This window comes from Lepisma saccharinum, chromosome 1 (assembly GCF_977018435.1).
Source record: "Lepisma saccharinum chromosome 1, izLepSacc3.1, whole genome shotgun sequence".
Lineage (NCBI taxonomy): Eukaryota > Metazoa > Arthropoda > Insecta > Zygentoma > Lepismatidae > Lepisma > Lepisma saccharinum.
This window is the reverse complement of record NC_139229.1, coordinates 94911059-94936250: the sequence shown is the minus strand read 5'-3', so window position 1 is coordinate 94936250 and position 25192 is coordinate 94911059. Positions and strand designations below refer to the sequence as shown.

Genomic DNA, 25192 nt, shown 5'->3' with positions numbered 1-25192 from the left:
GCAGCCTGCAACTGTGAACACTATCGACAACGCTGAGCATGTGAATGCAATCATTGTTGCTAACTGCCGCATGAAAATTAAACAGATTGCAAGTGAACTGAACATATCTTATGGGATGTTGATTCGTGATCAGATGGGTTATCGTAAACTGTGCTCTCGCTGGGTGCCATGCTTGTTAACCGACGGGCACAAATATCAACATTTTGATGCTGCGCTGTCATTTCTTCGGCGTTATTCCACGGATGGTCCGCAGTTTCTGAGCAAAACCATCACAGAAGATGAGTCCTGGGTGCACCAATACACTTCCGAGACAAAAAGGGCATCCATGGAATGGAGACACAAGGATTCGCCACCACCAAGAAAAGACAAAACCTGTTCAATGGTTCGAAAGGTCATGCTGACGATCTTCTTCGATTCCGAAGGTGTTGTTTAAAGTGAGTTTGTGCCCCGAGGAACAACAATCAATGCTGCAACATACTGTAAGACTTTAAAGAAGCTGAGAAAAGCCATTAAAGATCGAAGACCCGGAAAATTGAGTGATGGGATTATTGTTCTTCACAACAACGCTACCCCCCATACAGCTGGTGTCTCACAGGACTTACTGCAGAAATGCAAGTGGGAAGTATGGTCTCACCCTCCCCATAGCCCCGACTACCACCTTTTCGGTCCTCTCAAATAAGACCTAGGGGGTCAGCATTTCGCATCAGATGGGGAAGTGCAGGAAGCAGTCTCAAAGTGGTTCAAAGAAATTGGACAGAATTTTTACACACAAGGAATCGAAAAACTGGTCACACGATACGAAAAGTGCTTGGAACACCTTGGTGACTGTCAAAAAAAGTTAAATGTTCATGCATTTTCGTCAAATATTATTTTTCTTTCTAATGTGTTTTGTTTGTTTTCTACAGGGGGTGTAACTTACTTGTTGATTCACCCACGTACATGTATACAAGGTTTAACACTACTACTGTTAATTTTTTTTATTACTTAATCTATCAATATCCTGTACAAATTTTGTAATGTTCCATGGAAAAATATAGTAATATATAGTTGATTAAACTTTACATTCAATATTACTTAATACATAATAAAGTATCCGTGGCCGCGGTGGCTCAGTTGGTAACGCGTCTGACTACCATGCTAAAGGTCCCGGGTTCGATCCCCGGCCGGTTCAAATCCGGGAACTTTTCTAACAGTGGAAGCAGCCCCGGCGCCTACCCAGCGTCGAATAACATGGGTACCTGGGGGGTAGAGGCGGTCAGGGGCGTGATGCTGATCACATCACCCCCACTCACGACCGGATCAAGAAAGTGTGGGGCGTTACCCCCACACCCCCTATATGCCTTCATGGCGTGGTGCTAAGCACAGGGGAACACTTTACCTGTTTTTTACATAATAAAGTATCCAGCTTCTACTGGGAGTCGTAAATAACCACTTATAGTTGAACAATTTGAAGTTTCTAAGGAGCATCTCTCAAATGTGTTATTGAATAAGATAGGAAAATGTTACTTGGCTTTGAAAATTAAATCCCTTGTCATATGTTTTTGATTTTTCTAGATAATTTGAATTAAACATTCCGTTAATATTATTCATATGCAACTGACCTCAGGAATTTCAAACTCCATTAAAGAAGGACATGGTAGTTTCGTTACAGATTCTTCAACTATAAATTCCTTGTATTCCCCTGGTTTTAAAAAATATTTTGTAGCTCTGCTGCATGCTGAAAGAAAAGGCAATGAATATTATAAAATGATAATGAATATTGACCACTCTTTCTTCATATCATTATCATATCAGGCAGTGATGTAGAAACGTTTCTTATTTGTAGGGTACAAACGGTGCAATATTTGTGTGTGTGTGATGCACACACATGGAGAGGAGGAGGAGAGAGAGAGAGAGAGAGAGTCATTTTATAAGAACTCGCAACTAAGTTGCCAACTGAAGAGGTTTTCTCAGGCAATCAACCAGGTAATTTCTAGATGGGGTTCCGAGCTTTTGAGAGCTAACATCACTACTTCAATCTCTGAAGATGAGAGTAACGTTAGCTCTCGAAAGCTCGGAACCCTATCTGGAAATTACCAGGTTGATTGCCTGAGAAAACCTCTTCATTATTTGCCACCAGGAAAGCTGCAAGAATTATTCAAGTTCCAACTATTCCTAGAAATTTCATTAAATGGATGATATTCAGCAAACAACTTCCCCCACAGTTCATGGCACAAAATCATGTCCACTGCCATATTTCTGGAAAACAGATCAGATCCTGTGCTGAAAACATGCTAGGTAAGCATTGTGGGTATGATCTTTGCCAAAGTGATTCAAGGCACGATTATCGTGATCATATGAGAAATGTGTAATAATAAAATATCACGAATTTTCGTGCTGTATGAAGGCTTCTCATGTGCTTTCCTCAGCACCCATGAATCTGTTTGCCAGACATCATGTGTATTCAGTTGTTTTTTTCCCAAAGTGTACTCCAGGACGACGTCAAGTTGAATATAATCCATTAGCTTTTTATTTAATTGATTTATTTTACTTCGCTTTTTTGCCACTTTTGGCTAATTGTGAGGATGACCGATGATATGATGAAATTGATAAAGGGACACTTCAAATGAATACCCATGCCCAGGCTGGAATTTGAACCTGGGACCCCTGGCATCGTAGCATGCTGTGCTAACCACTCCACCATGGAGGCTGGCTATCATATCATCCATAAGCAGAAGCTATCATTTGACAGTTTGTCATATTTCACAAAGCTTTACCTTTCAACAGAGCTCAGACTTTTCTAGGTTTACTTCTCTGTATTTCAATCATTACAAAATTTTAAAATTTGTACTCTGTTACAGTTTTTTTCTGGTATAGTGGGACCACAGGCAAAAGAACCTGCATAGAACAGTATGGCCTGTGCATCATACTTGCATAAGGAGGGGAGGGGTAGTGTGAAGCAGGTTTCCTTATGGAGTTGAATGGATGAAGGGAAAGTTGTGAAAATGCTTTTGGCTGAAGATTATTTTGTTTGTGGTTGCTCTATAGCTCAGTTTAATACTTAACTGACCGTAACATGGTGTAGTTGTGCTGTGGTTTATATTGTATGCTTGGTTACTGGTTACAGCAATATTTGGCATAGTGTTAATCGGACAATATCTATTGTCTAGTGCTTCTACTAAGTATTGAGAGAGTGCCTCTTCTCTCGTCTTCAGGTGAACAGCTGGTGGTAGGGATCGAATCTGTGGGTTTTACTACAAAACTGCAACGCCTTACAGAATGATATGCTACTTTCTGTTCCATTTAAATTAATCTGTGCTGCAACAGTCAGCGAGGGCCAAGGCCTACCTACCAACTGCCAGCCTCAGTCCCACATGCTGAGGTAGTAGTTACAACCAACCAGTTACGGGGTGACGTGCGGTCAGCATGATGACCTCCCCCCCACCCCCATCATTGTTTTTTGTTTCCATGACCAGGTTGTGCTACTCATTCGTAGCTCCCCAATTTCCTCACAATGGTGGATGGCCACCGGTTCCATACACAGGCCGAAATATCAGGAGAAAAGTTGTTTCACTTCTCCCAGGAGACTCAAACCTGTGCTTGTCCCGTAACTGGAGCCCAAAGCATGATGCCTTAAACCACAGTGTCACGGTGCAGGACTCCATTTAAATTACTATTTCAATTTTCTGATGAGAGGGGGGGGGGGCGGTTTGCTTGAAGTATAAAATAGAGAGAGAAATATAAACTTAAATAGAGCTAACCCAAGTAACAACAACCGTTAACCGTTAGGGCAACGTCAGTTTTTACATGGGAAAGGTTGGCAAATTGATGTTGGTCTTATGTTGGGGCAATGGTGGTTGACAATGTTTGCCCAACCATGGAAAAGAAAAGTCAGTCAAAATCAATTTTGAAAACAACTTTCAAGAGTATGCTCTAAATTCTATAGTGTAAAATAAATGACATGTAACAGGGTTTTCTTCAAATATTTCAGTCACAGCACATACTGGAAATATAATATATTTTTAATGAAAGTAGAAGCTATTTGTAACTTGTAGTCACTCACCAGTCCCTTGTTAGCCACCATGGATGAAATATTTGTTGGGAATTGTTTATGCTTGTCTGTTTAGCTGTATCAGAACAAGAACATTCTTACAGGCATACTTGTGAAAGTGGTTAAACAATGTTATGTGTAGACTAAATTTCATGAAAGGTGGAAAACTAAGTAACCTCTAGAAAGTTTTTGTGCTACCACTTGAAGGTATGGTGCCTTGAAAACAATGATACCATGTGACTGAGAAAGTGCTGTATTTTTTTTTCATAAATAATTTGTACTATTGTTTACATTGGGTCTCACAATAAATTATGTATATATCAGAACACAAATCCATTCTTTCATTTTTAGTACATAGGTCTAATGTAAAAACTACACATTGGCCCAATGTACGGTAAAAACCACATATTGTGCCAACGTTTCAACCATGGCCAAAATTACTGTTGCCCAGCGGTATTTTCTTACTTTTCGCCAACCATTTTCAGTACAGTTGGGCAAACCATTTTTTTGTTACTTGGGAAAGGTAGTATAGAATTTTGGGGGCATTGTGGAGTAGTTGGTTAACACATCGGATTTGTAGTAATAGTAGAAGCACTAGACAATAGATAATGTCCAATTAAAATTACATACTAAGAAATAACTATTGTCATTAACAGTGGCGTCTCGTCCCTTGGGGCTTCCAGGGTTTAACCCCTAAAGAAAAATGGACGTATTGACGTAATTTTTCAATCACCATAATACATAACTATCACACAATCTTTTAAAAGGCGATTTTTACCGACCCAAGTTCATCGTCAGCAGCAATGGATACGACAGCACTCCTAACGGCATTGATGTCAGTTATCATCTCGGGGCTCATCGCAGAGGAAGGCGTGGTCTACGCTACATGCTACAGTAAAGGTCACGTGCTAGCAGAGAGAGCGAAGGAGGGAGAACAATGGGTTTGGCTGTTGATTTGGGGCTACTTCCGTGGCGTCACATTCGTTCGATCCCGCGTGTTGTAGTGTAGCATTGTGGTGGCTTTTTTTCACTATGAACAAAGTGGATTTCTTGTTGGCAACACCATTTCAGACATTGAGTGATCAAGGAAAACTTGTTGTTAAACAATTAGGTCCTGACCATCCGAGTGTTACATTAATACAAAAACACAAATCACAATCACGCTCTCTCAATTCAGACTGGTACAATAGAGAACCGTGGTTGACAGCTAGCGAGATCAAGAAAACTCTCTTTTGTTTTAATTGCCTTTTGTTTGGTGGTGATGCTTCATGGACAGTTCATGGTATAAGTGATCTCAAACATCTTTCTGAAAGAATTAAGTCACATGAAACTAGTTCTTTGCACATTGGAAACTCGTTAAAACTGAGTTTGTTTGGAAAGTTTGATGTTCGAACACAAATCGATGAAGGATATAGACTGTCAATTACAAAGCACAATGAATTAGTTCAGAAAAATAGGCATATATTAAATAGAGTTATCAATTGCTTAAAATTCTGTAGTCGACATGAACTTGCTCTACGAGGACATAAGGAAAGAGAACAATCTTTAAACAGAGGCATCTTCCTAGATTTAGTAAATGAGATTGCTAAGCTAGATAACAGTTTGCATGACCATTTAGAGGAATCCAAAGTAAATAAATACACATCAGCCGTGATACAAAATGAGTTGTGTTAACAAATCAGCATGCGCTATTGAGTGCTGTGATATAATTATTCATCAAGCCGAAGAGAGATGACAAACATAGTTTTAACAACTCCAGTGGCAACAGCTGAATCTGAACGATGTTTCAGCACATTGAAGTGTATTAAAACCTGCTTAAGAAATGCAATGGGACAAAACAGACTCAATGCCTTGGCAGTGCTTACAATAGAGAAAGAATACATTGCAAACATAGAGATCTTCAATGAAAAAACAATTACAAAATTTGCTGAGCAGAAGAACAGGAGAGCACAGTTCTTGTTTAAATGAGAACCAACGTTCGTAGAAAGGTACGTTTCACAGCAATACCTGTTTATTTTGTAATTCATGTGAATGGTCATTATATTTTAAATTCTTTAAAAAAAGAAGTCCAATTTTGTAGTTTAGAAGAAGATAAATACCTGTTTTTTGTAATTCATATGAATTGTTATTACCTTTTAAATACTTTTTTAAAAAAATAAGTCCAATTTTGTAGTCTAGAAGAAGAAAAATACCTATTTTTTGTAATTCATGTGAATTGTCATTATAGTTTAAATTCTTTAAAAAATAAGCCCCGGCCAAATTTAAGGCCAGGAGATGCCACTGGTCATTAACATTCAGATAATTACAGCAATATTATGTGGATGACAACAAGCTATCTTGCTAATATCCATGTGCAGTATTTCCATTTTGTTATTTTACAAGTACAAATAAATCTTCAAAAATTAAATGAAAGCAGGGTCATATACATTTTTCTTTGCTTCAAATATGAAGCCCCTATTTCTCTCTTCAGTTCACTCTGTATTATCTATGCTTGTGTAAAAATGTATGGATTTATGTTGCTTTTTCTTTTGTAATGTAATTGTGTAATTTCAATTATGGTTTGCAAGTTTTAGCAAATTTGTTTAACTAATACATTAATAATTCTATGGATTAGAAATTTTGGTTACACTTACTTAAGGCCAAACTCCCTGGTATAATCACACAAGCAAACAAGAGCCACAAATGTCCCCTAGGATATGCCATGGTTGGAATTCTGAGCCTAGGAAATAAAATGACTTTATTTTAGATGATAACAGCTTATAGCCTGAAAGAACACTTGGAAATTTAAAATGCACATAGCCTACATACGTACCTTCCAAAACTGTTTTCTTGAGTTCGTTCCTGTTATTCTTCTGCAACATCCAAACAAACCAAACTTGTCCCTTTATTGTACTGTAGAATACTTTTTACATTCTTCAATTTCATTTTTATAAATTTTACAATCTCATATTTTAAAGTTTCTGTTTACAAGTGACCTTTTAGAGTAAGAGGTAGAGCAGTGTCGGATCTACAAGCAGTGACGTACACTAAGGAGTAGCTAGTCTAGCAGAGATAGATCAATCTCAAATCTCTAATTATTTGCAAATCACAATATTTATTGTTTTATTAAAGCCACAGTTCATATGCAACACTTTTTTTTCACGCGCTTCTCGTCCCTCGGTGCGTTCAGCGGCCTAGCTCGCCCTTTCTCCGCCTCACAGTTCCAGGTAGAAACGGGTTTTCGAAGGGAAAGGGAAAATTTCTGCCTCTACCTCCCTTGCCCCCTCGCCCCCTGTAACGTGTAGCAGTGTTCACGTTACAAGGATGTATATAAACTTAATATTTTCCTTTGTTTGGTATTTATAATTTTTGGGTGTTAATGGTTAATTACCAAGAAAAGTGGAACCCACCTCGTATATAGAGTATACATCCAGATGTTAAATATAAGTTCAAAGAGTTTGTTTCTTTCTGCCAGCAAGCTGAGCTGGAATTTCGTTATCGGGGACAACAATGCGAGAAAGCAATCGCTATTGTGTAGAAGCCTGGCAGACTCAACTTTATGTAAACGTTGAAACCGGGGAAAAGACGAAAGATTAGGCTGTCTTCCCAACGCTATATCTGTCGTGTCCCTTGGCGGACAATAATTTAACTAATATCATATTAATCCCTGATTCTTTTACTGCAAGACGGTGTAATCAGAATTTAGTTACGTTAAGGTAAACGAAAGTTATGCCCGCGCAAGACAAAACCTGTATTTAAAAAAAAAATTGCTTAACATTTTAACGTTGTAAACTTTCTTTCTTTTCTTTGTTGTCTTTTCGCGTGGCCGTTGCAGGGAGAGAGGGGAGTTGGAAGAAGCCCTACTCCCTAATCAAATTAAATGCTGAGTGTAACAATGAAAATTATATTGCATATTTAATATTCACAGAAGGTTAAAAATAGTAATTTCTGCATGTAGATAATTATGTTCCTCATTGATATTTTATTAATATGTATTTTATTGTAATGTAAAATTGATGTTAAGATAAAAGTTTGTAAATCCTTCACGGCACCGAGAAATCCTATATAAGCAGCGAAGCTCGGTGGCCCGTGGCCTTTTGTATTCGAACTCCAGATAAATACGGAACTTGTATTACCGTCTTTTCTTTTCACACCCGTATTTCTGCGTTTACTTCCACGTCGCTACTAGGAATTAGTTTATTCTGGATTATCGTTAGGACAATTACTTAGCTCTTCTGGTCAGAAGGCTTATGTTCTCTCGGTTCTATGCTCCTGGTCAGGAGATATAATTGAGAGGATTGTGATTGTCGTAGGATATACCAGAATTCGGGATCGGTCGATAGACTGTTAGTAGTCAACGTTTGTGTCCCTGGTCAGGGAACACCTTTTCTTATTCTGTGGTCACAGATTAATTTTCAGTTCTCTGGTCAGAGGCTGAAAAGAGAAAAGGAAGTTGGATACTTAACTGAATATCGACAGAACCTAGGGGGAAAAAGGATTGTTGATTGCTTATAGAATCTTGGTCAAGATCTATAAGTACATTGAGAACCTTTGACCTAGAATTACGAGGGACCTTACATCGAGGATTGAAGAAGCCGGAATAACCCGAACCTTGAGCCGAGGAGACTCAAGCCCCGAAGCGATACTGAGTGTGAAGCCGAGGCTCAATAGACCCATCGAACCAAGTACGATCCAGGGCGGACCGTTACAAGTGGCGCTGCAACGTTTGGGGCTCGAAGTATATATCCGGTGGTTCTTCTGAAATTACGAAACATCGAGATGGCAACAAGAAAGTCTAAACGCAATTCATTGCCGACGATTGTAGAGGAAGACGGAAATTTGCACTTTGATTGTTGCTCCGATCAAGATGAAGATAAGGGGGCATTTCGGTGCATTTCCTGCAGCCAGTGGAAGCATTTCGTTTGTGAATTTGAGGCTGAATCCGTGGAAGGGCAAAATTTAGATGCCGTCCGGTGTAAAGGTTGCCAGGGCAATGACGATGAGAATAAGGAACCTGCTATTGAACTTCCTCCGTGGTTGACAGTTTGGTCCGAAATGGAAGAAAAGAAAAGAAAGAAAGAAAAAGCCGCAGAAGAAAGAAAGCGACGTGAAGAGAAAGCAGAAGAGAAAGTAGAAGAAGAAAGGAAACGTCAAATAGAAAAGGCTGCAGAGGTGAAAGCTCGGAAGGCGGAAGAGAAAGCTAAAAAAATCGCTGAAGAGAACAGGTGGCAACAGTTCTGGAGTATATTAAGAGAAGAGAAAGCAGAAGAAGAAAGAAAGCGGCAAGAAGAGAAAGCAGAAGAAGAAAGAAAGCGACAAGAAGAGAAAGTCGAAGAAGAAAGAAAGCGGCAAGAAGAGAAAGCAGAAGAAGAAAGAAAGCGACAAGAAGAGAAAGCAGCAGAAGAAAGAAAGCGACAAGAGGAGAAAGCCGAAGAAGAAAGAAAACGACAAGAAGAGAAAGTCGAAGAAGAAAGAAAGCGACAAGAAGAGAAAGCAGAAGAAGAAAGAAAGCGACGAGAAGAGAAAGTCGAAGAAGAAAGAAAGCGACAAGAAGAGAAAGCCGAAGAAGAAAGAAAGCGACAAGAGGAGAAAGCCGAAAAGAAAGAAAGCGACAAGAAGAGAAAGCAGAAGAAGAAAGAAAGCGACAAGAAGAGAAAGCAGAAGAAGAAAGAAAACGACAAGCTGATAGATCTGAAAATGAAGAACGGTGGAAACAGCTTCATGAAACTCTAAGCAAGGAACAGTCCCAAAATAATGAGAAGTGGGAGATACTCCACACAACGCTTACAGTTGAGCGAGAGCGTGAAATAGAAGGAATTACTCGTTCCATGGACACTCTGGGAGTGAGTGTAACCGAGATTAAGGAACAGATGACTGCTTATCTAGGGAAAAATGAGGAAGTAAGTTCTAAGGTTGCTGAGTGCTTTGAGAGGTTAGAGAATTTTGGTGAAGAACTACGTCAAGGAGAGAGTAAGGTTTCCTCTTTCTGTGAAGAGATAAATACTAGTATTTCCAGCTTCCGTGAAGAAGTAACCCACAATATAACCAGCGTTCGTGAAGAAGTGGATAACATTGCAAAGAATAACACTTGTGTGGCCACCGAGTTACGTCAGCTGAAATTAAACGTGGAACAAAATATAAGCTCCCTGAGAGGCAGGCTTCAAGGACTTCACATAGATCCATCTCAGCAGGAAACCGCTGTTAAGTCACCTTATGGCTTTGATAACCATCAGTCAGCTGGAGAGACGTCAGATTACGTTGAGTGTGAGGGTGCACGCGGATCTCCGAGTAAGAGAAAGATCTCGAGGAAGAATAATGTTAGGCCCACAGTGGAAGATCTAATTGTTCGAGGTATGGAAGAAAGAATTCATCACAGTAAAGTTGTGACCTCTATTGGAAACTCTGATGCTGGTAGGTTTGGGAAAGCCTCGAAGACAGGAAAAAATCGGAAGAGACCTTCTTGTGATTCCTCTTCCGAGGACGAAAGACCACTGACAAGGATTCGTCGGAAGAGGCGGAAACCCGGAAAGAACTCAACTCCATCTTCAGATTCGGAATTAGATAAAAAAAATCGGAGGACGATATGTCAAATTACCTCGAATATCTGACTTAAATCAACTCCCTAAGTTCAGTGGTAACATTGAAGCTCAAAGTGCACAGAAGTACTTGAAGGAACTAAATGTTAACTTTGAGCTTATGCAAGTTCCAGAGAAATATCGTCTCCAGTTACTATCCAGATTGTTTACCGGACAAGCCGAGCATTGGTTCCAGGCCCATTACGAAGAGTTTAGGGACTACAATGGATTTTGTAAAAAGTTTACTGCTACATTTGCTTCAGAGGAAGCAAAACAAAGACAATTGGACGTCTTGAGAAATAGAAAGTACACTAAAGGCTCCAATCAAACCATGGAAGAGTATGCGTGGGGAATTTATGCTGGGTTTAAGAATCTTTCGCCAGTACTCATAGAAAGTGAGGTCTTGAATTTGATAATTAAACAGATGTCTTATAAAGTCAGACAACTTTGCCTCGTTAACCCACCAAAGACAATGGAAGAGTTAGCGGCATTCCTGAAGAGATATGAAGTCAATGAGGAGGCCGAAAGCTGGAGAGCAGATTGGTTCAAGAGAAATGAAGCTGGGAACAGTAATAATGGAAGGTTTAGAAATCAGCAACCAATACAGAGAAATACAGCAGTGAGACAAGTCATCCGAGAAAACCACGGACCTGCGGGAAGAAATATTAACAACAACGTCCGTAACCATGAGGAACCAAGGACAGGTAATAATGGTTACCGTCAAACTAGGGAGTTTAGAGGAAGAACGTGGTATAGAAGTCGTCCTAATAGACAAGAACCAAGATCTGATCCCGAGACGAGAGCACCAGAAGGAGGTTACGTCGAGAGAAGAAGAAACTCAGCATCTCCTCCTCGAAGAAGAGTCTATAATTCTCCTAACCGGCAATTCGTGACTTCAGGATCTCAGACATATGAATCAGAGTTACCGAGGACATTTGAACAACAACAAGCCGTTGATCAGACTCGTCAGTTCTATTGGAGTGCTCCAGTAGTTCCCACTAACCAAGGTTTAAATGGGAATCTTGCTTAAGTTCCGTTCCGCTTGGGCAAGGAAGTAGTAAGGAACGATTAGTATCCAATGGCGAAACTTTTAACAGGGCTTACGAAATCCATTACAGCTACTCCTTAACCAAAATAGAAGAGAAAGCTGTAGAAGAAGGGATTAAGAGGTCTGTTGAATTAACTACTTTCCATAGTACGCCCAAAGTTAAAGCTCAAGTTGCAGACATTCCTGTCGTTTGCTTACTCGACACTGGGAGCGAGGCTTCGTTGTTAAATTTCGACATTTGGATGGAACTACTTGAGAAGTACAGGGGAATGAAACTACAGAAGGACCCAGAAATTCGAATAGTTGGAGTAACCGGTTCGAATCGGATAAGGATTTGTGGGAGAAGGAATATTAGCATTAAATTTAGAGACCAGGAGTTGAACACTGAAGTATTTGTGATAAAGAACTTAGGTGTTGATGTTTTACTGGGCATGCCGTTTCTTAAGCCCTATGGAGCCAATATCTGTTTGTTGGAGAACGAGTTGACACTGCAAAGTAGCTGCACCCCGCTCACTGTTAATATAGATTACGACGGAGGCAAGGAAGCCAGAGTAAACGTCGCTGTGTTGGATAAGTGGAGTGCCAGTGAAGATAAAATTAGGGAAAAGGTTGAAGAAAGTCAGTTCTTGTCCAAGAGTGAACAGGATAGTTTGTTCCATTTGCTTATGAAATATCACCATGTATTTTCAGAAAGACCTGGCTGTGCTAGAGACGTTCAGTGTGAGATATGGTTGAAGGATTTAGAGCCAGTGTTTAGGAAGCCTTATCCGATCCCTGTTGCCAAGCGTGAAGCTTTAGAAAAGGAACTAAATCTATGGAAGGAATGGGGAGTCATTCAACCTTCGAATTCTGCCTATTTGAATCCTTTAATTGTAGTGGATAAACCTCAAGGACAAATACGCCCGTGCATTGATTTTCGTCAGCTCAACAACAAAATGATAGTTCCAAGAAGTTCCGTCGAACCCATCCATGAGTCTTTGCAACGTTTCAGAGGATCCAGGTTCTTTTCCAGCTTGGATCTCGCGTCTGGCTACCTTCAGGTAAAAATACACCCTAGCCACAGAAAATACACCGCTTTTTCTTATCGAGGTCGCCTATATGAATTTACTCGGATGCCTTTTGGACTTTCGAATGCGGTCAGCACTTTTGTCTCAGTCATGCACAAATATTTTGGTCCAGAGAGTGAGGAGTATCTTACCGTGTATCTGGATGATTTACTTGTTCACTCCAAGACGCTTCTAGAGCATTTACAGCATTTACAATTGGTCATAGAACGATTGAGAGAATGTGGAATGACCATTAAATTAAGGAAATGTGAATTTGTCAAAAAGGAGATTCGCTTTTTAGGGCATATAGTATCAGGAGAAGAAGTAAAACCTGACCCTGCTGGTAATGAAGCCATTTTGAGATTTCCTCGGCCAGTCTGTAGGAAAGACCTCCGGAAGTTCTTAGGTCTTGCTAATTGGAGAAGAAAATTTTACCCTGGATTAGCACAGGATGTAGAACCCTTAAGTCACCTCATAAGGAAGGATGTTAAGTGGAGCTGGAGTGAAGAGGAAGAACAGGCGTTCCAGAAAATTAAGATTACGTTAGTTACTACTGGTGCCTTGTCTCAGCCAGACTTTAATTTAAGCTTTTGTCTACAGTGCGACGCCTCTGCTAAAGGGTTAGGCTGCATATTGTTCCAAGAACCAGAGGGTGGCGAGAAAATTGTAAATGTTATCCAATATGCAAGTCGAAAACTGAGGAACAATGAGAGACATTATTCCATCCATGAACTGGAGTGTCTGAGTATCATTTTTGGTGTGGAGAAATTTTCAGTTTATCTAAAAGGCCAATCATTTAAAATATACTCAGACCACAAGGGACTCGTCTGGTTAAAAAACTCTCAGGATCTTAATAGCAGGTTAACTAGATGGGCTTTGAAACTACAGGCTTACCAATTCCAGATTATTTACGTCAGAGGAAAGGATAATGAGATAGCTGACACTCTTTCCCGGTATCCTGTGTCCGATTCACCAGAAGGAGATATTCCGAAGACACTTTTTAAGGTGAACTATATTTGGCAAGAACGGGAAGAAACTGAGGAACTGGAGAAGTGGATTGAAGCTCAGAGGGAGGACTTGTTTTGTCAAAGCATCTTGAAGATCTTGGAAGCTCCAGAAGAGACTGATACCATTACTCAAGGTAGAACTAGGAAGAATTATTGTCTACATGGAGGTTTATTGTTCAGAAGAGTTCAAGGTGAATCCATTATTTGGAAGCTTTGTGTGCCGGCAATATTTGTTTCCCAGATACTTAGAGAAAATCACGATAACCTAGGACACTTTGGCATTACAAAAACCAAAGCTAAAATAAAATATAGATATTTTTGGCCCAAACTATCCGGATATGTTATTCGGTATGTTAAGGACTGTGAGATGTGTGCCAAGACAAAAATGGATAAGATAGGAATCCTGAGAGAGAAGCTTCACATTTCACCCAAGGTTCCTCATGAGATGCTGTCTATTGATATTATAGGCCAGCTACCAACTTCCCATGGGTTCTCCTACATTTTTACCGCCGTTGACATTGGCACGAAATTCGTTTCGGCCTATCCTCTGAGGAGAGCTACATCTCAGGAGATCGTGAACTTATTGGAGAAGACGTATTTTGCTCACTATCCTCGAGTAAAAGTCATCCTCTCGGACCGAGGTACCCAGTTCACTTCGACAACCTGGAGCGAGTATATGAGAAGGAAGGGCATTACTCATGTCTGCACTACAGCCTATCATCCCAGCAGTAATGTGGTAGAGAGAATTAACCAAGAAGTCGTCCGTCTTTTGCGGCTGTTTTGCTACAGAGAGCATACTCGTTGGGCCACCTTCATCAATGATGTGGTTTGGTTATTGAACAATTCCGTCTCCTCCGTTACGGGATATGCTCCTTCTGAACTTTTCTTCAATAGAGCCATCCCGGAGGAACCTCATGAAAGGTTTTATTGGCCTGTACCACAGGATGAGAAGACGACTTGGGCCTTTAAATTATATCAAGCTCAAGGGAGAGAAAAAGCCCAACAGAAGAAGAGAAGAGTGAAGAATCAAGGACAAGCATTGATCTTGAAGGAAGGAGATCTGGTTCTAGTAAAGAACCGTAAGCTGAGCTCCAGTCGTCGCCAAACCATCTCCAAACTCTTCGAGGTGTACGTTGGTCCATACATCGCTACCCAGATGAGGGACAACTCCGCACTTCTCCTGCAGCCGTCTACAAAGGAGCCTGTAGATCGGGTTAACTACCAGAACCTAAAGAAGTTCACCTGCTCCCAGGAACGACGGAGAGAAATCCTCGGAGAAAGCCAGATTTCTTGTGACTAGTGTGGAACGTCAAGAGTTGTCAGTGAATTGTTTATGAACATTAAGTGAAGTTTTGAAAATTTTCACAATTTTTCTGTGAAAGAGAAAATTGTTCAAATTTTCTCCTAGGAAGCGGGGCAATTGTAACGTGTAGCAGTGTTCACGTTACAAGGATGTATATAAACTTAATATTTTCCTTTGTTTGGTATTTATAATTTTTGGGTGTTAATGGTTAATTACCAAGAAAAGTGGAACCCACCTCGTATATAGAGTATACATCCAGATGTTAAATATAAGTTCAAAGAGTTTGTTTCTTTCTGCCAGCAAGCTGAGCTGGAATTTCGTTATCGGGGACAACAATGCGAGAAAGCAATCGCTATTGTGTAGAAGCCCGGCAGACTCAACTTTATGTAAACGTTGAAACCGGGGAAAAGACGAAAGATTAGGCTGTCTTCCCAACGCTATATCTGTCGTGTCCCTTGGCGGACAATAATTTAACTAATATCATATTAATCCCTGATTCTTTTACTGCAAGACGGTGTAATCAGAATTTAGTTACGTTAAGGTAAACGAAAGTTATGCCCGCGCAAGACAAAACCTGTATTTAAAAAAAAAATTGCTTAACATTTTAACGTTGTAAACTTTCTTTCTTTTCTTTGTTGTCTTTTCGCGTGGCCGTTGCAGGGAGAGAGGGGAGTTGGAAGAAGCCCTACTCCCTAGTCAAATTAAATGCTGAGTGTAACAATGAAAATTATATTGCATATTTAATATTCACAGAAGGTTAAAAATAGTAATTTCTGCATGTAGATAATTATGTTCCTCATTGATATTTTATTAATATGTATTTTATTGTAATGTAAAATTGATGTTAAGATAAAAGTTTGTAAATCCTTCACGGCACCGAGAAATCCTATATAAGCAGCGAAGCTCGGTGGCCCGTGGCCTTTTGTATTCGAACTCCAGATAAATACGGAACTTGTATTACCGTCTTTTCTTTTCACACCCGTATTTCTGCGTTTACTTCCACGTCGCTACTAGGAATTAGTTTATTCTGGATTATCGTTAGGACAATTACTTAGCTCTTCTGGTCAGAAGGCTTATGTTCTCTCGGTTCTATGCTCCTGGTCAGGAGATATAATTGAGAGGATTGTGATTGTCGTAGGATATACCAGAATTCGGGATCGGTCGATAGACTGTTAGTAGTCAACGTTTGTGTCCCTGGTCAGGGAACACCTTTTCTTATTCTGTGGTCACAGATTAATTTTCAGTTCTCTGGTCAGAGGCTGAAAAGAGAAAAGGAAGTTGGATACTTAACTGAATATCGACAGAACCTAGGGGGAAAAAGGATTGTTGATTGCTTATAGAATCTTGGTCAAGATCTATAAGTACATTGAGAACCTTTGACCTAGAATTACGAGGGACCTTACATCGAGGATTGAAGAAGCCGGAATAACCCGAACCTTGAGCCGAGGAGACTCAAGCCCCGAAGCGATACTGAGTGTGAAGCCGAGGCTCAATAGACCCATCGAACCAAGTACGATCCAGGGCGGACCGTTACACCCCGCTCCAATGGTTGAAAGCCCTTGCTTTCAGGTCCTCCAGTCTATCTCCTATAGGACAGATAGGGGATTGGATTCCCTTCGCTTCCTTTGCAAATCCTCTAAAGAACTAAGGGGAAATTTTTCTGCAGTACTTCTGTCCTCTGTATTTACACTACTTTTTACACGTTGTACAATATGTATGTATAATATGGGATGTACTTTTATCATTTATGCAATTGGAACGTCTTATGTGCAGACAAAATTTTATGCTTTTTTAAAAAATATGGAATATGTAATGATTAAATAACAAATATTTGCTCACGCTCTCTCTTGCTCTCGTTTTAGTAGTGTTTTATTTTAATCTCTTGGCCGCCAATAAAAAAATGGATAAGCTAAACAATCATAAATACGGATGTATTTCTTTGGGCAAGTGAACGCGCGTTCTAATTCTTCTTGTTGGTTTGGTTTATTTTACTTCGCTTTTCTGCCACATTTGGTTATCGCGAAAATGAGGATGAGTGATGATATGATGAAATTGATGAAGGGACCTCGCAAAGAACAATTCAGGCCGGGATTCGTGACGAGCGTGCATTCTTGTTCTTATGTATTGTACTCTGCCTGCAGTGAATAATGAGAAAATTAGAAATGAAAAATGTATCCCAGAACTCAAAAAGCCAAATGAATATCATTGAAGAAAGTAGAAAAATGGTTTGTTTAAAGTTGTGTTTTGTTACCCATCGCTTTTTCTAGCTGTATAGATTTAATCGGAATAAGTAGCTAAGAGCTTGGAAAGTCGTGAGGGACAATAATGAACAGAGAATTCTAGGCTCCTCATTTCACAGTGCCCTGCAGATGCACTGGGAGGAAATTATTTGTATTTTCTTCTCTCTTCCATCGCTTTACCTAATTTCTGCCATGACGATGAACGTTGATTAAATTAAACGGGTGAAGAGTGGTTGCAAATAAACACTCATGCAAAGGTCAGGGCTCGAGCCCGGATCCCTCAGTAACGAGATCGTGAGATGGGGAAATTATGGAAATCAAGCAATGCAAAATTTTTGAAAAAACGTTAATCATATATAAAGATGGTATTTCAAAAATTCAATTGAAAATTACTACTCAGGAAAAATGCAGTTTGCTTTACCGATACCCACGTATCCGAATGGTTAGCGCCTTCCTCACATGTTTGTTGTCGGCCGACCTCCGTGGGGGAGTGGAAGTGGTCCCGGATCTGTACCCGGTGGAGGCATATAGTGGTTCGGATCCCACATTAAACTATAGGTCTAGTCCCGATTAGCCATTCTGTGTATAAAGTGGAGTTAAAACCCCTACCTGGACATCGGTGTTCTTTGTGTTTGTCCCTTCATTAATTTTGTCGTATCATCTTCGCGATTAACTAAATGTATAAAAAAGCGAATCAAATCAAATCATTCATTGATTGATTGTTTGATTTGGTTTATTTTACTTCGCTTTCCGCCATATTTGGCTAATCGCGAAGACGATATGATAAAATTGATGAAGGGCAAGGGACACACAAAGATCACCCATTGCCAAGCCGAGATTCAAACCTGGCATCTCTGGCTCAGTAGTCAAATCAAATCGTTTTTGATTTTCGAAAGTGGGTGGAAGTTATGTGTACAATTTTTTGTAGTCATTCCTAACTTTGCAATTTTTCCTGTATTTGACGTTCTTCTTTTAGGAATACTGGGCCCTAAAAGGGGGTGGGGGTATTATGACCCGTTGGGCACGCCACTCATTGCTACCCCAAGTGTCGACGTCACCGCACGTCACTGTCTACAAGCCGCAAAACCCCACAGTGTGGGTGGGCCTGGAAGCAAGTAATCCTTTAGGTGGCCCTTGGCCATTGGCATAGTAGAGGGTTCATATATGCGTATGTAAAAAATAAACGTAGTTACTCAGGTAAAGGTATAGTTCCCTGTGTGTGTGCATATAGCACCATGACATGAAGGCACATTTAGGGTATTTGGGCCCTACCTATTTTCGATGTCGGCCATCTAGGTGTTGATGTGATCAGCACTAAGCTGCAGTCGCCTTTACCCCTCCCCCGGGTACCATTGATTTGAGGCTAGGTGGGCCCAAGAGCCGCTTTATGCGAGGAAAAAGGCCAGAAAAATCCCGCCCTTAGATTACCTGCCCCGGGTTTTCCACGTGGCAATCAGACTAGAATCAAATCAGGCTAGAATTTCACGAGAAATGCAGTGGTGAAGGTTTCTTCAACCTATCATTAATCAGGTAAACGTTACGACTGCATGATTGTAACAAATGTATCATTTTCCAGGTGTGAGAAAACAGTGTCATATAAACACATCACCCCCTTCTCATTTAAAAAAAATGAGTGGTAGCGTTGTCGCCTTGTAATCAAGGGATCCCGGGTTCGATCCCCGGTGGAGGCACATAGTGGTTCGGATCCCACTCTAAACTGTAGGTCCAGTCCCGATTAGCCTTACTGTGCATAAAGTGGACAAACACCAAATCAATCAATCATTTAAAATTTTAGAGTTGAATTCAATATGGCGGACATCCGCTTTGAACACACCAAGGTGTTTTCCATAAACCTATCCTGTTTCTATCATGACCAATTGTGTCCAGCCTAACTCCATTACTTTTTATAGGGGGAGTTAAGGGACTTTTGAATCAACATCTAGGCATCAGCCCTGGAACCTTTCTGTCAAAGATTATATAATGCTGTCTCCATTCAGCAGCATCGATTTTTTAAAGAACAGATATACTTTATGAAAATCCACCGTACAGTCATGGAAAGTAGTTCTTGGGCCACGAGACCTACGATATCGTAACATCTTAAAGCCTGTTGTCTATGCAACCCAAATAACAAAATTGTCGCTTGGGTTTGCCTGGCGAACCTGGATTCTCGGGAATGATTGAGTATTGACAGCAGCGTGAGTCATACCCCAGGCCCAGCCATAACAAACAGCTGGTTGCCGTGAGACCACCATAAAAAGTTTCAGGAATTAGTTTCTTAACAACAGCTATTCGTAAAAAAATGTTCTCTTTACTGATATTAGAGTCATTGTCAAGAAAGTTCACTGAAATGGTGGTTTTCGTCGAATCATCACTGCGCAACACACATGCTGTCAACCCAGAAGTCCTTGAAAAACATTGGAGTTAAAAGCAACTACTTGACAAATGATAAGACGAATCGATATTCATTAGTCCCAACTTAGAATTTTGTGTAACACATGGATCATCATGTCAAATCATTCATTTCATAGCTTCATTAATCATCCTCATCGCCTTTGTTGACGCAAGTGCTAGAAAAGCAATATAAAATAAGCAAAATTAAGAAATTAATAAATGACATTTTCAGCGATTTCACGCAGCGACTCAGTAGCATGTAGACAAAGTTTCATTAATCGGGAACCAAGGGCCCCCTCGTTGTGCTTCATTGTCATTTTCCCTCCACTTTGCCTGCCGCGATGAACCTGATGTTGATTAATGCACAATCCACAAAGTGCACCAAAGCGGCGCATATTATGAATAGGTAAACTATGTGATATAATGCTAATTTAGAATTTAGTAATAAAATGTGAATTTTGGGGGCTTCAGTTAAGTGGCTGCACATCCATTACGTAATTGCGATATCATCAAATTGTACGAAGCGTGTCTACACCTACGTAAAGTGTCAGTCCCCGTCATAGGCGTGCACAGACCCTCTGATTAGGGGGGGGGGATAGCCTTGATGATAGTTCAGGCCGGAAAGAATAACGTAATTTCATCTCACTTGTTTAAATTTTATTTCATTGATGGGTGTGTTTATATATACATCCCTCCCCCCGCCCCACACACACATATAAATACATACATATATATATATATATATATATATATATATATATACACATGTATATATATATATATATATATATATATATATATATATATATATATATAAAACACACACACACACACACATATATACATATATACCAACAGTAAAAATCATATAAATTGTCTCTCAAATCTGCGCGTTCCTTTTCCTCCCAACAATTGTTCATGCACTTAAGAGAAAACCTTTTATTAATAAATTTTCAGATCCAAATTTTTGCAAAATGAAAACATGTCGATTTAATATGGGGAAAAAATTCATGGAGCGCCATATTATTCTCTTTTACAATTTTTTTTTCATTTAGATCGTTTGGCGTCCAGGGTTAACTCCCGTCGACCCCTAGCTACGGCTCTGAACTTTACTAGACTGCAAGAAAAGCAGACATTGCGAGCGAAGCGAGCAAGAACATTTTACAAAAGGTATTTATATTTGTATAAAATTTGAAATCAAGGGGGCAATTGCAGCTCTGTCCCTCCCCCCCCCCCCCCCCGCAGGTGCTCTTGGCAGTCTGACAGAAATAATGCAAGAAAGACGTGAAAACAAAATCCATCTTGAGTATCCTTTTGTCCTGCTACTCTTAGCTTCTGCTACTCTTGCTTTCCTTTACTTCCATGTTTGCCCCCTAAAATTGATTTCCGTTCAAGGTTGTGGGGGGGGCTGTGGTTTCGCTACTGCACCCCCTTCTCCCGTAGTTGCTTTGAACTTTCATCGGCTTGAAAATACTTAATTTTCTTTAAGATTATAATATAGTTTAATAACGGAGATAGGATTCATCTATCCTAAATTTCTAGGTGAAAATATAATAATATAGGGGCATAGATGTCTGGAACGGGGGCAAGGATCGCCACATCTTCCACTTAGAAAACGAATGTCAACCAAAAAGTACGTTTTCACATGTATAATTTGATTTCAGTCATAATAATTTACATTAATTATTATAATGAGGATGCAGGATGCGATAATGCAACACTATTATCGGGGTAATATGTCCCATGGAAAAATACCTTGCTTGTCTCTTCGTGGAAAAAATCTGCAGACGTCCATGATTAGGGGTGCATTTGCCCTCCCCCTGGCCCCATGGGCGCACGCCTATGATCCCCGTGATGGAATATGTAGCGCAAAGCCAGGGCTTTAAGATCAAATTTGTTTTGTTATTGTTTTTATTAGTAATTACCTCAGCTTTCTTCCTCTGAAGTTAAATTATTCATGACGACGATTTATGATTACATTAAAGACATGAATGAACATACACAATGAACCCATTTTGGTCGGAACTCGAACTCGAACTCGGAACCTTGTTCGGCAAGAAATACAAATATCCATAAGGCATGAGTGTCTCATTGGAGATGTTCCTCTACTTCCGTTATTTTATCACTAATATATTTCTTTAATATACAATAATAAGTCACAACTACCTAAAAATAAATATTATTTTGCATTTTCACATGCATATGTTTTTTTACGGTTAGAGTGTGAACTGGCACCTGTTTATTTAGATTGTTCTTTATGTTTCGTGTGTAGTTAAAGATAGGAAAAATGCTTGAGGAACGATTAGGGCTATAAGAATTCCGTCAGTGACAGAGTGGTTAGCACAGTGCGCTACGATGTCTGATGTCCTGGGTTCGAATCCCGTCGTGCGTATGGGTGTTCTTTGTGAGTGCCCCTTCATCAATTTTATCATATCACTCATCCTCGTCGTCGCGATTAGCAAGAGGTGAAAGAAAAACGACGCTAAATAAGAAAATAAAAAGACTTATAAGAATCATTCTTATTTTCGGACGTGTCCTACATTTTATAGTTGTGTCTGGCCTTCGGAAGGAATTTGAAAGAAATCTCAAATGTCTTATACGTATTTTGGTCATCACGTAACTTCAAATTAGATGGATAAACAGAAAAACTGAGGGGAGTCTAAGATAATGTGGTTCCTTGGAGAAGTATGCTTAAATCATAGAGTGTGCATGGTTGCTACTGGATGTTCGGAAAAGCAATTACAATCCCAGCTCAGAAATTACTTCACGATTTTCTAGATCCGGAAAAGTCCGGATATATGTATAAAAATGCTTACTTTGTGAAGTTTTATCGATATAAGTGTCGGTAATTTGTTCGAAGTAACAAGTAATTATTCTCCTTATTGGAGAAATAAAGCACACAATTCTGTTTTTTCCCAGTGTATAGTACTTTTGTTTACGAATTTGTGAATTTTTTCCTTCCCGAATTCATGGATTGTTTTCTCTTCCTGGCCCCACATCGACGAAAAACGTTCTGTCTTACATACACAAGTTGAAATCACATACAGCCGTGCTATTAATTAGCAGTTGAGGAATTTTGAACTCAACTGTTCACTTCAACATTAATTTTTCAGCTGAAGATGTGTCATATTCTCGTTATATGCTAAGATGTCCTAGTAACCTATTATATTTACTGCAAATGCCTTCGTGTCCAACATTTTGAGACAATTTGTCCTACTTTCGGCTGAAGAGTGACCTGATAGCCCTATGTGTGATGAGAACTGTTTTTGCTCAATTTCTGATATAATTTATTCCAGCATTTCCTTCAACTTCTATTACCTTGTTATTACCTCCAATGTTTACACAACTTTTCCTTCGTACTCGACCTTTGAGTTCAGAAATGTTTACAACACCCCCATCTCCCGCGTGTAAATAGCAGGCAACAACACTCTGGAAGACCATAATGTATACACCTTGTTTACTACATATTTTACGAAAATATTAGAATGTTAGCTTGATATAACTGTGGATTGGAACGAACGAAATAAAATACCTGTTTCATACGCACACTGGAACGAGGGAAGGTCTGCTGTGAGTCACTCTGGCAGTGAAGGTCACTGATCGAAGCAGTTGGTGCTTTCTTACTACAAGCAGGCGCCTTATCTTTCCTCAAGGAAACACGGAAATCTTCGTTACATTTTTTCGCCAGACTAATGGTGAACATTTACAGGAACGTAAGGAGTAGTATCGTATTCTATTGGAATTAGATTTCGTGGTGTTTAAAAGATATCATAACAATATGTAAATTTCTTTTGTGACCTACACTGAACATATTTTAAAGTTTCATTGACATGTGAAAGCGGAAATTTTGAGATCCTTCTTTCTTACGATTTCTAAACAACCGAAGAGTGTGGTGAACGTGAAACTACTTATTGTTCGCAACAACGATATGTATTATACAAATGGTCTCTAATCAAACACTCTATTACATCACAGGAAGTGATATTTAAAACAATTCTACCACGTATCCAACGTAACCAATATTCAGATTGATTCCAAGCTTCTCTTTGGGTTATTTTGTGTCGGATTTTCACCTGTCAGTTCAAATTGAAAAAAAATAAACTAAAAAAATTCCAGACTGCCGTTACAAATCGTTAATTTTTCTCTTTCCACACATTACCTTGCTACTTTATAGATATTTGCATGCTAAGATGTAGAAAGTGCTGCATTTTCAGTGTGTGGAATTGAGATTTATTTCTGAGAATGGAGTCAGTAGTGGGAAAGGGATCACCTCACATGTTTGGATTATACCCCCCCCCCCTACACACACGCACACAAAATATATCGGCTATTGTTCTTATAAGGAAATATAACATGTATGAATTGTGTCAAGAAATATTGGAGCCTATTCACATCCCTACGGAACTTGGAAGAAAGCCCACGTAGAGATTGGGAAGTTTTGTACCGACAAAATCGGGGTGTATAGTAAATTAAAAAGCAAAGTCCTACCTTGTGCTTTGCACCAAGCCATGAAGGCGTGTAGGGGGTGTGGAGTTATTGAATTTAGGGCCCCACGCTTTCTTCATCAGGCGGAAGGTGGGAATGATGTGATCAGCACCACGCCCCTGGCCGCCTTACCCCCCTTCCCCAGAGTTTCCTCCAGGTACCCACTTTATACGACGCTGGGTGGGCACCGAAGCAGCTTGAACAGGGACAAAATCCCGATTTTCCTCCGTCGGGGATAGAACCCAGATCTCTCGCATGGTAATAAAACGCCCAAACGACTGTGCTACTGCGGCACATACAGTAATTAAGGCAAGAATTGTTTTAGCGTTTCGTTCAACGTTTTTAGGGGAATCATTTTCGGAGATATAACGTGTAGCTCTTGTCGGTTCTGCGACCTGGCTTGAGAAAAGGCGATTTTCTGACGAACAACATTCCACCTGACAAGTCACGTGACTTTCCTACATTTCCTGTGCCTGTTGGCTTTTGCATGAAAGACGAGTTGCTCTTGAGACAGACAGAATCACCCGATCACCTTATGGTGCAATGTGTGTTACCTACCCTTCCGGCATTATTTACTGCCATTAAAGTCTTATGGGGAAGAACTTTTTTCCACCACTGTACACCCCTTGTAGAAAACCGATGGAAAATAACAGTAATACAAACATTCAACTGTTTACCTGAATGGAATTGTTCCAAATCTTGACGAATCCCAGATAGTTGTGGCTGAAGTTTCACTGTGCGATGTTCCCTATATGCATTCTTGCATCAAAGATCGCACGTCATCATTTCCATAGATATTACACTGTGCGTACAAAGGGTGAAAGAAACAGGTGGTTTTCTGACGCGAAGCTTTTTGTATAGGTGTGTCAAGACGCACATAGCACAATCCAGGGCTTTTGTCTTGCCATTGCACCAAGGTGGTTACGGAAAGAAATATGTCAATTTCTGTTGTTCCATCTGGGTTACGTTTGCGTTGACACTTGGTATCGAACAATGTGGCATTTGATCGCCAACTGTTGTGATCGAAACGAACATATGCAACATCACGACTGATAACTGTGCTTTCGGAGAAGAAAACGTGGCACATA

At 39.9% G+C, this 25192-nt stretch overlaps 1 protein-coding gene across 1 annotated transcript in view; it reads right to left on the bottom strand.

Moving 5' to 3' along the window:
* Nucleotides 1–24836, bottom strand: part of LOC145998369 (procollagen C-endopeptidase enhancer 1-like) — a 33300-nt gene extending 8464 nt beyond the window's left edge. The window contains exons 1-3 of the mRNA XM_083134779.1: nucleotides 24782–24836; nucleotides 6664–6749; nucleotides 1602–1717 (exon numbers count right to left, since the gene is read on the bottom strand). Of these exons, the coding sequence (XP_082990905.1) occupies nucleotides 1602–1717; nucleotides 6664–6733 (186 nt within the window). The 5' untranslated portion in view covers nucleotides 6734–6749; nucleotides 24782–24836. The remainder of the gene's footprint in view (nucleotides 1–1601; nucleotides 1718–6663; nucleotides 6750–24781) is intronic.
* Between the last annotated feature and the right edge of the window lie 356 nt (nucleotides 24837–25192).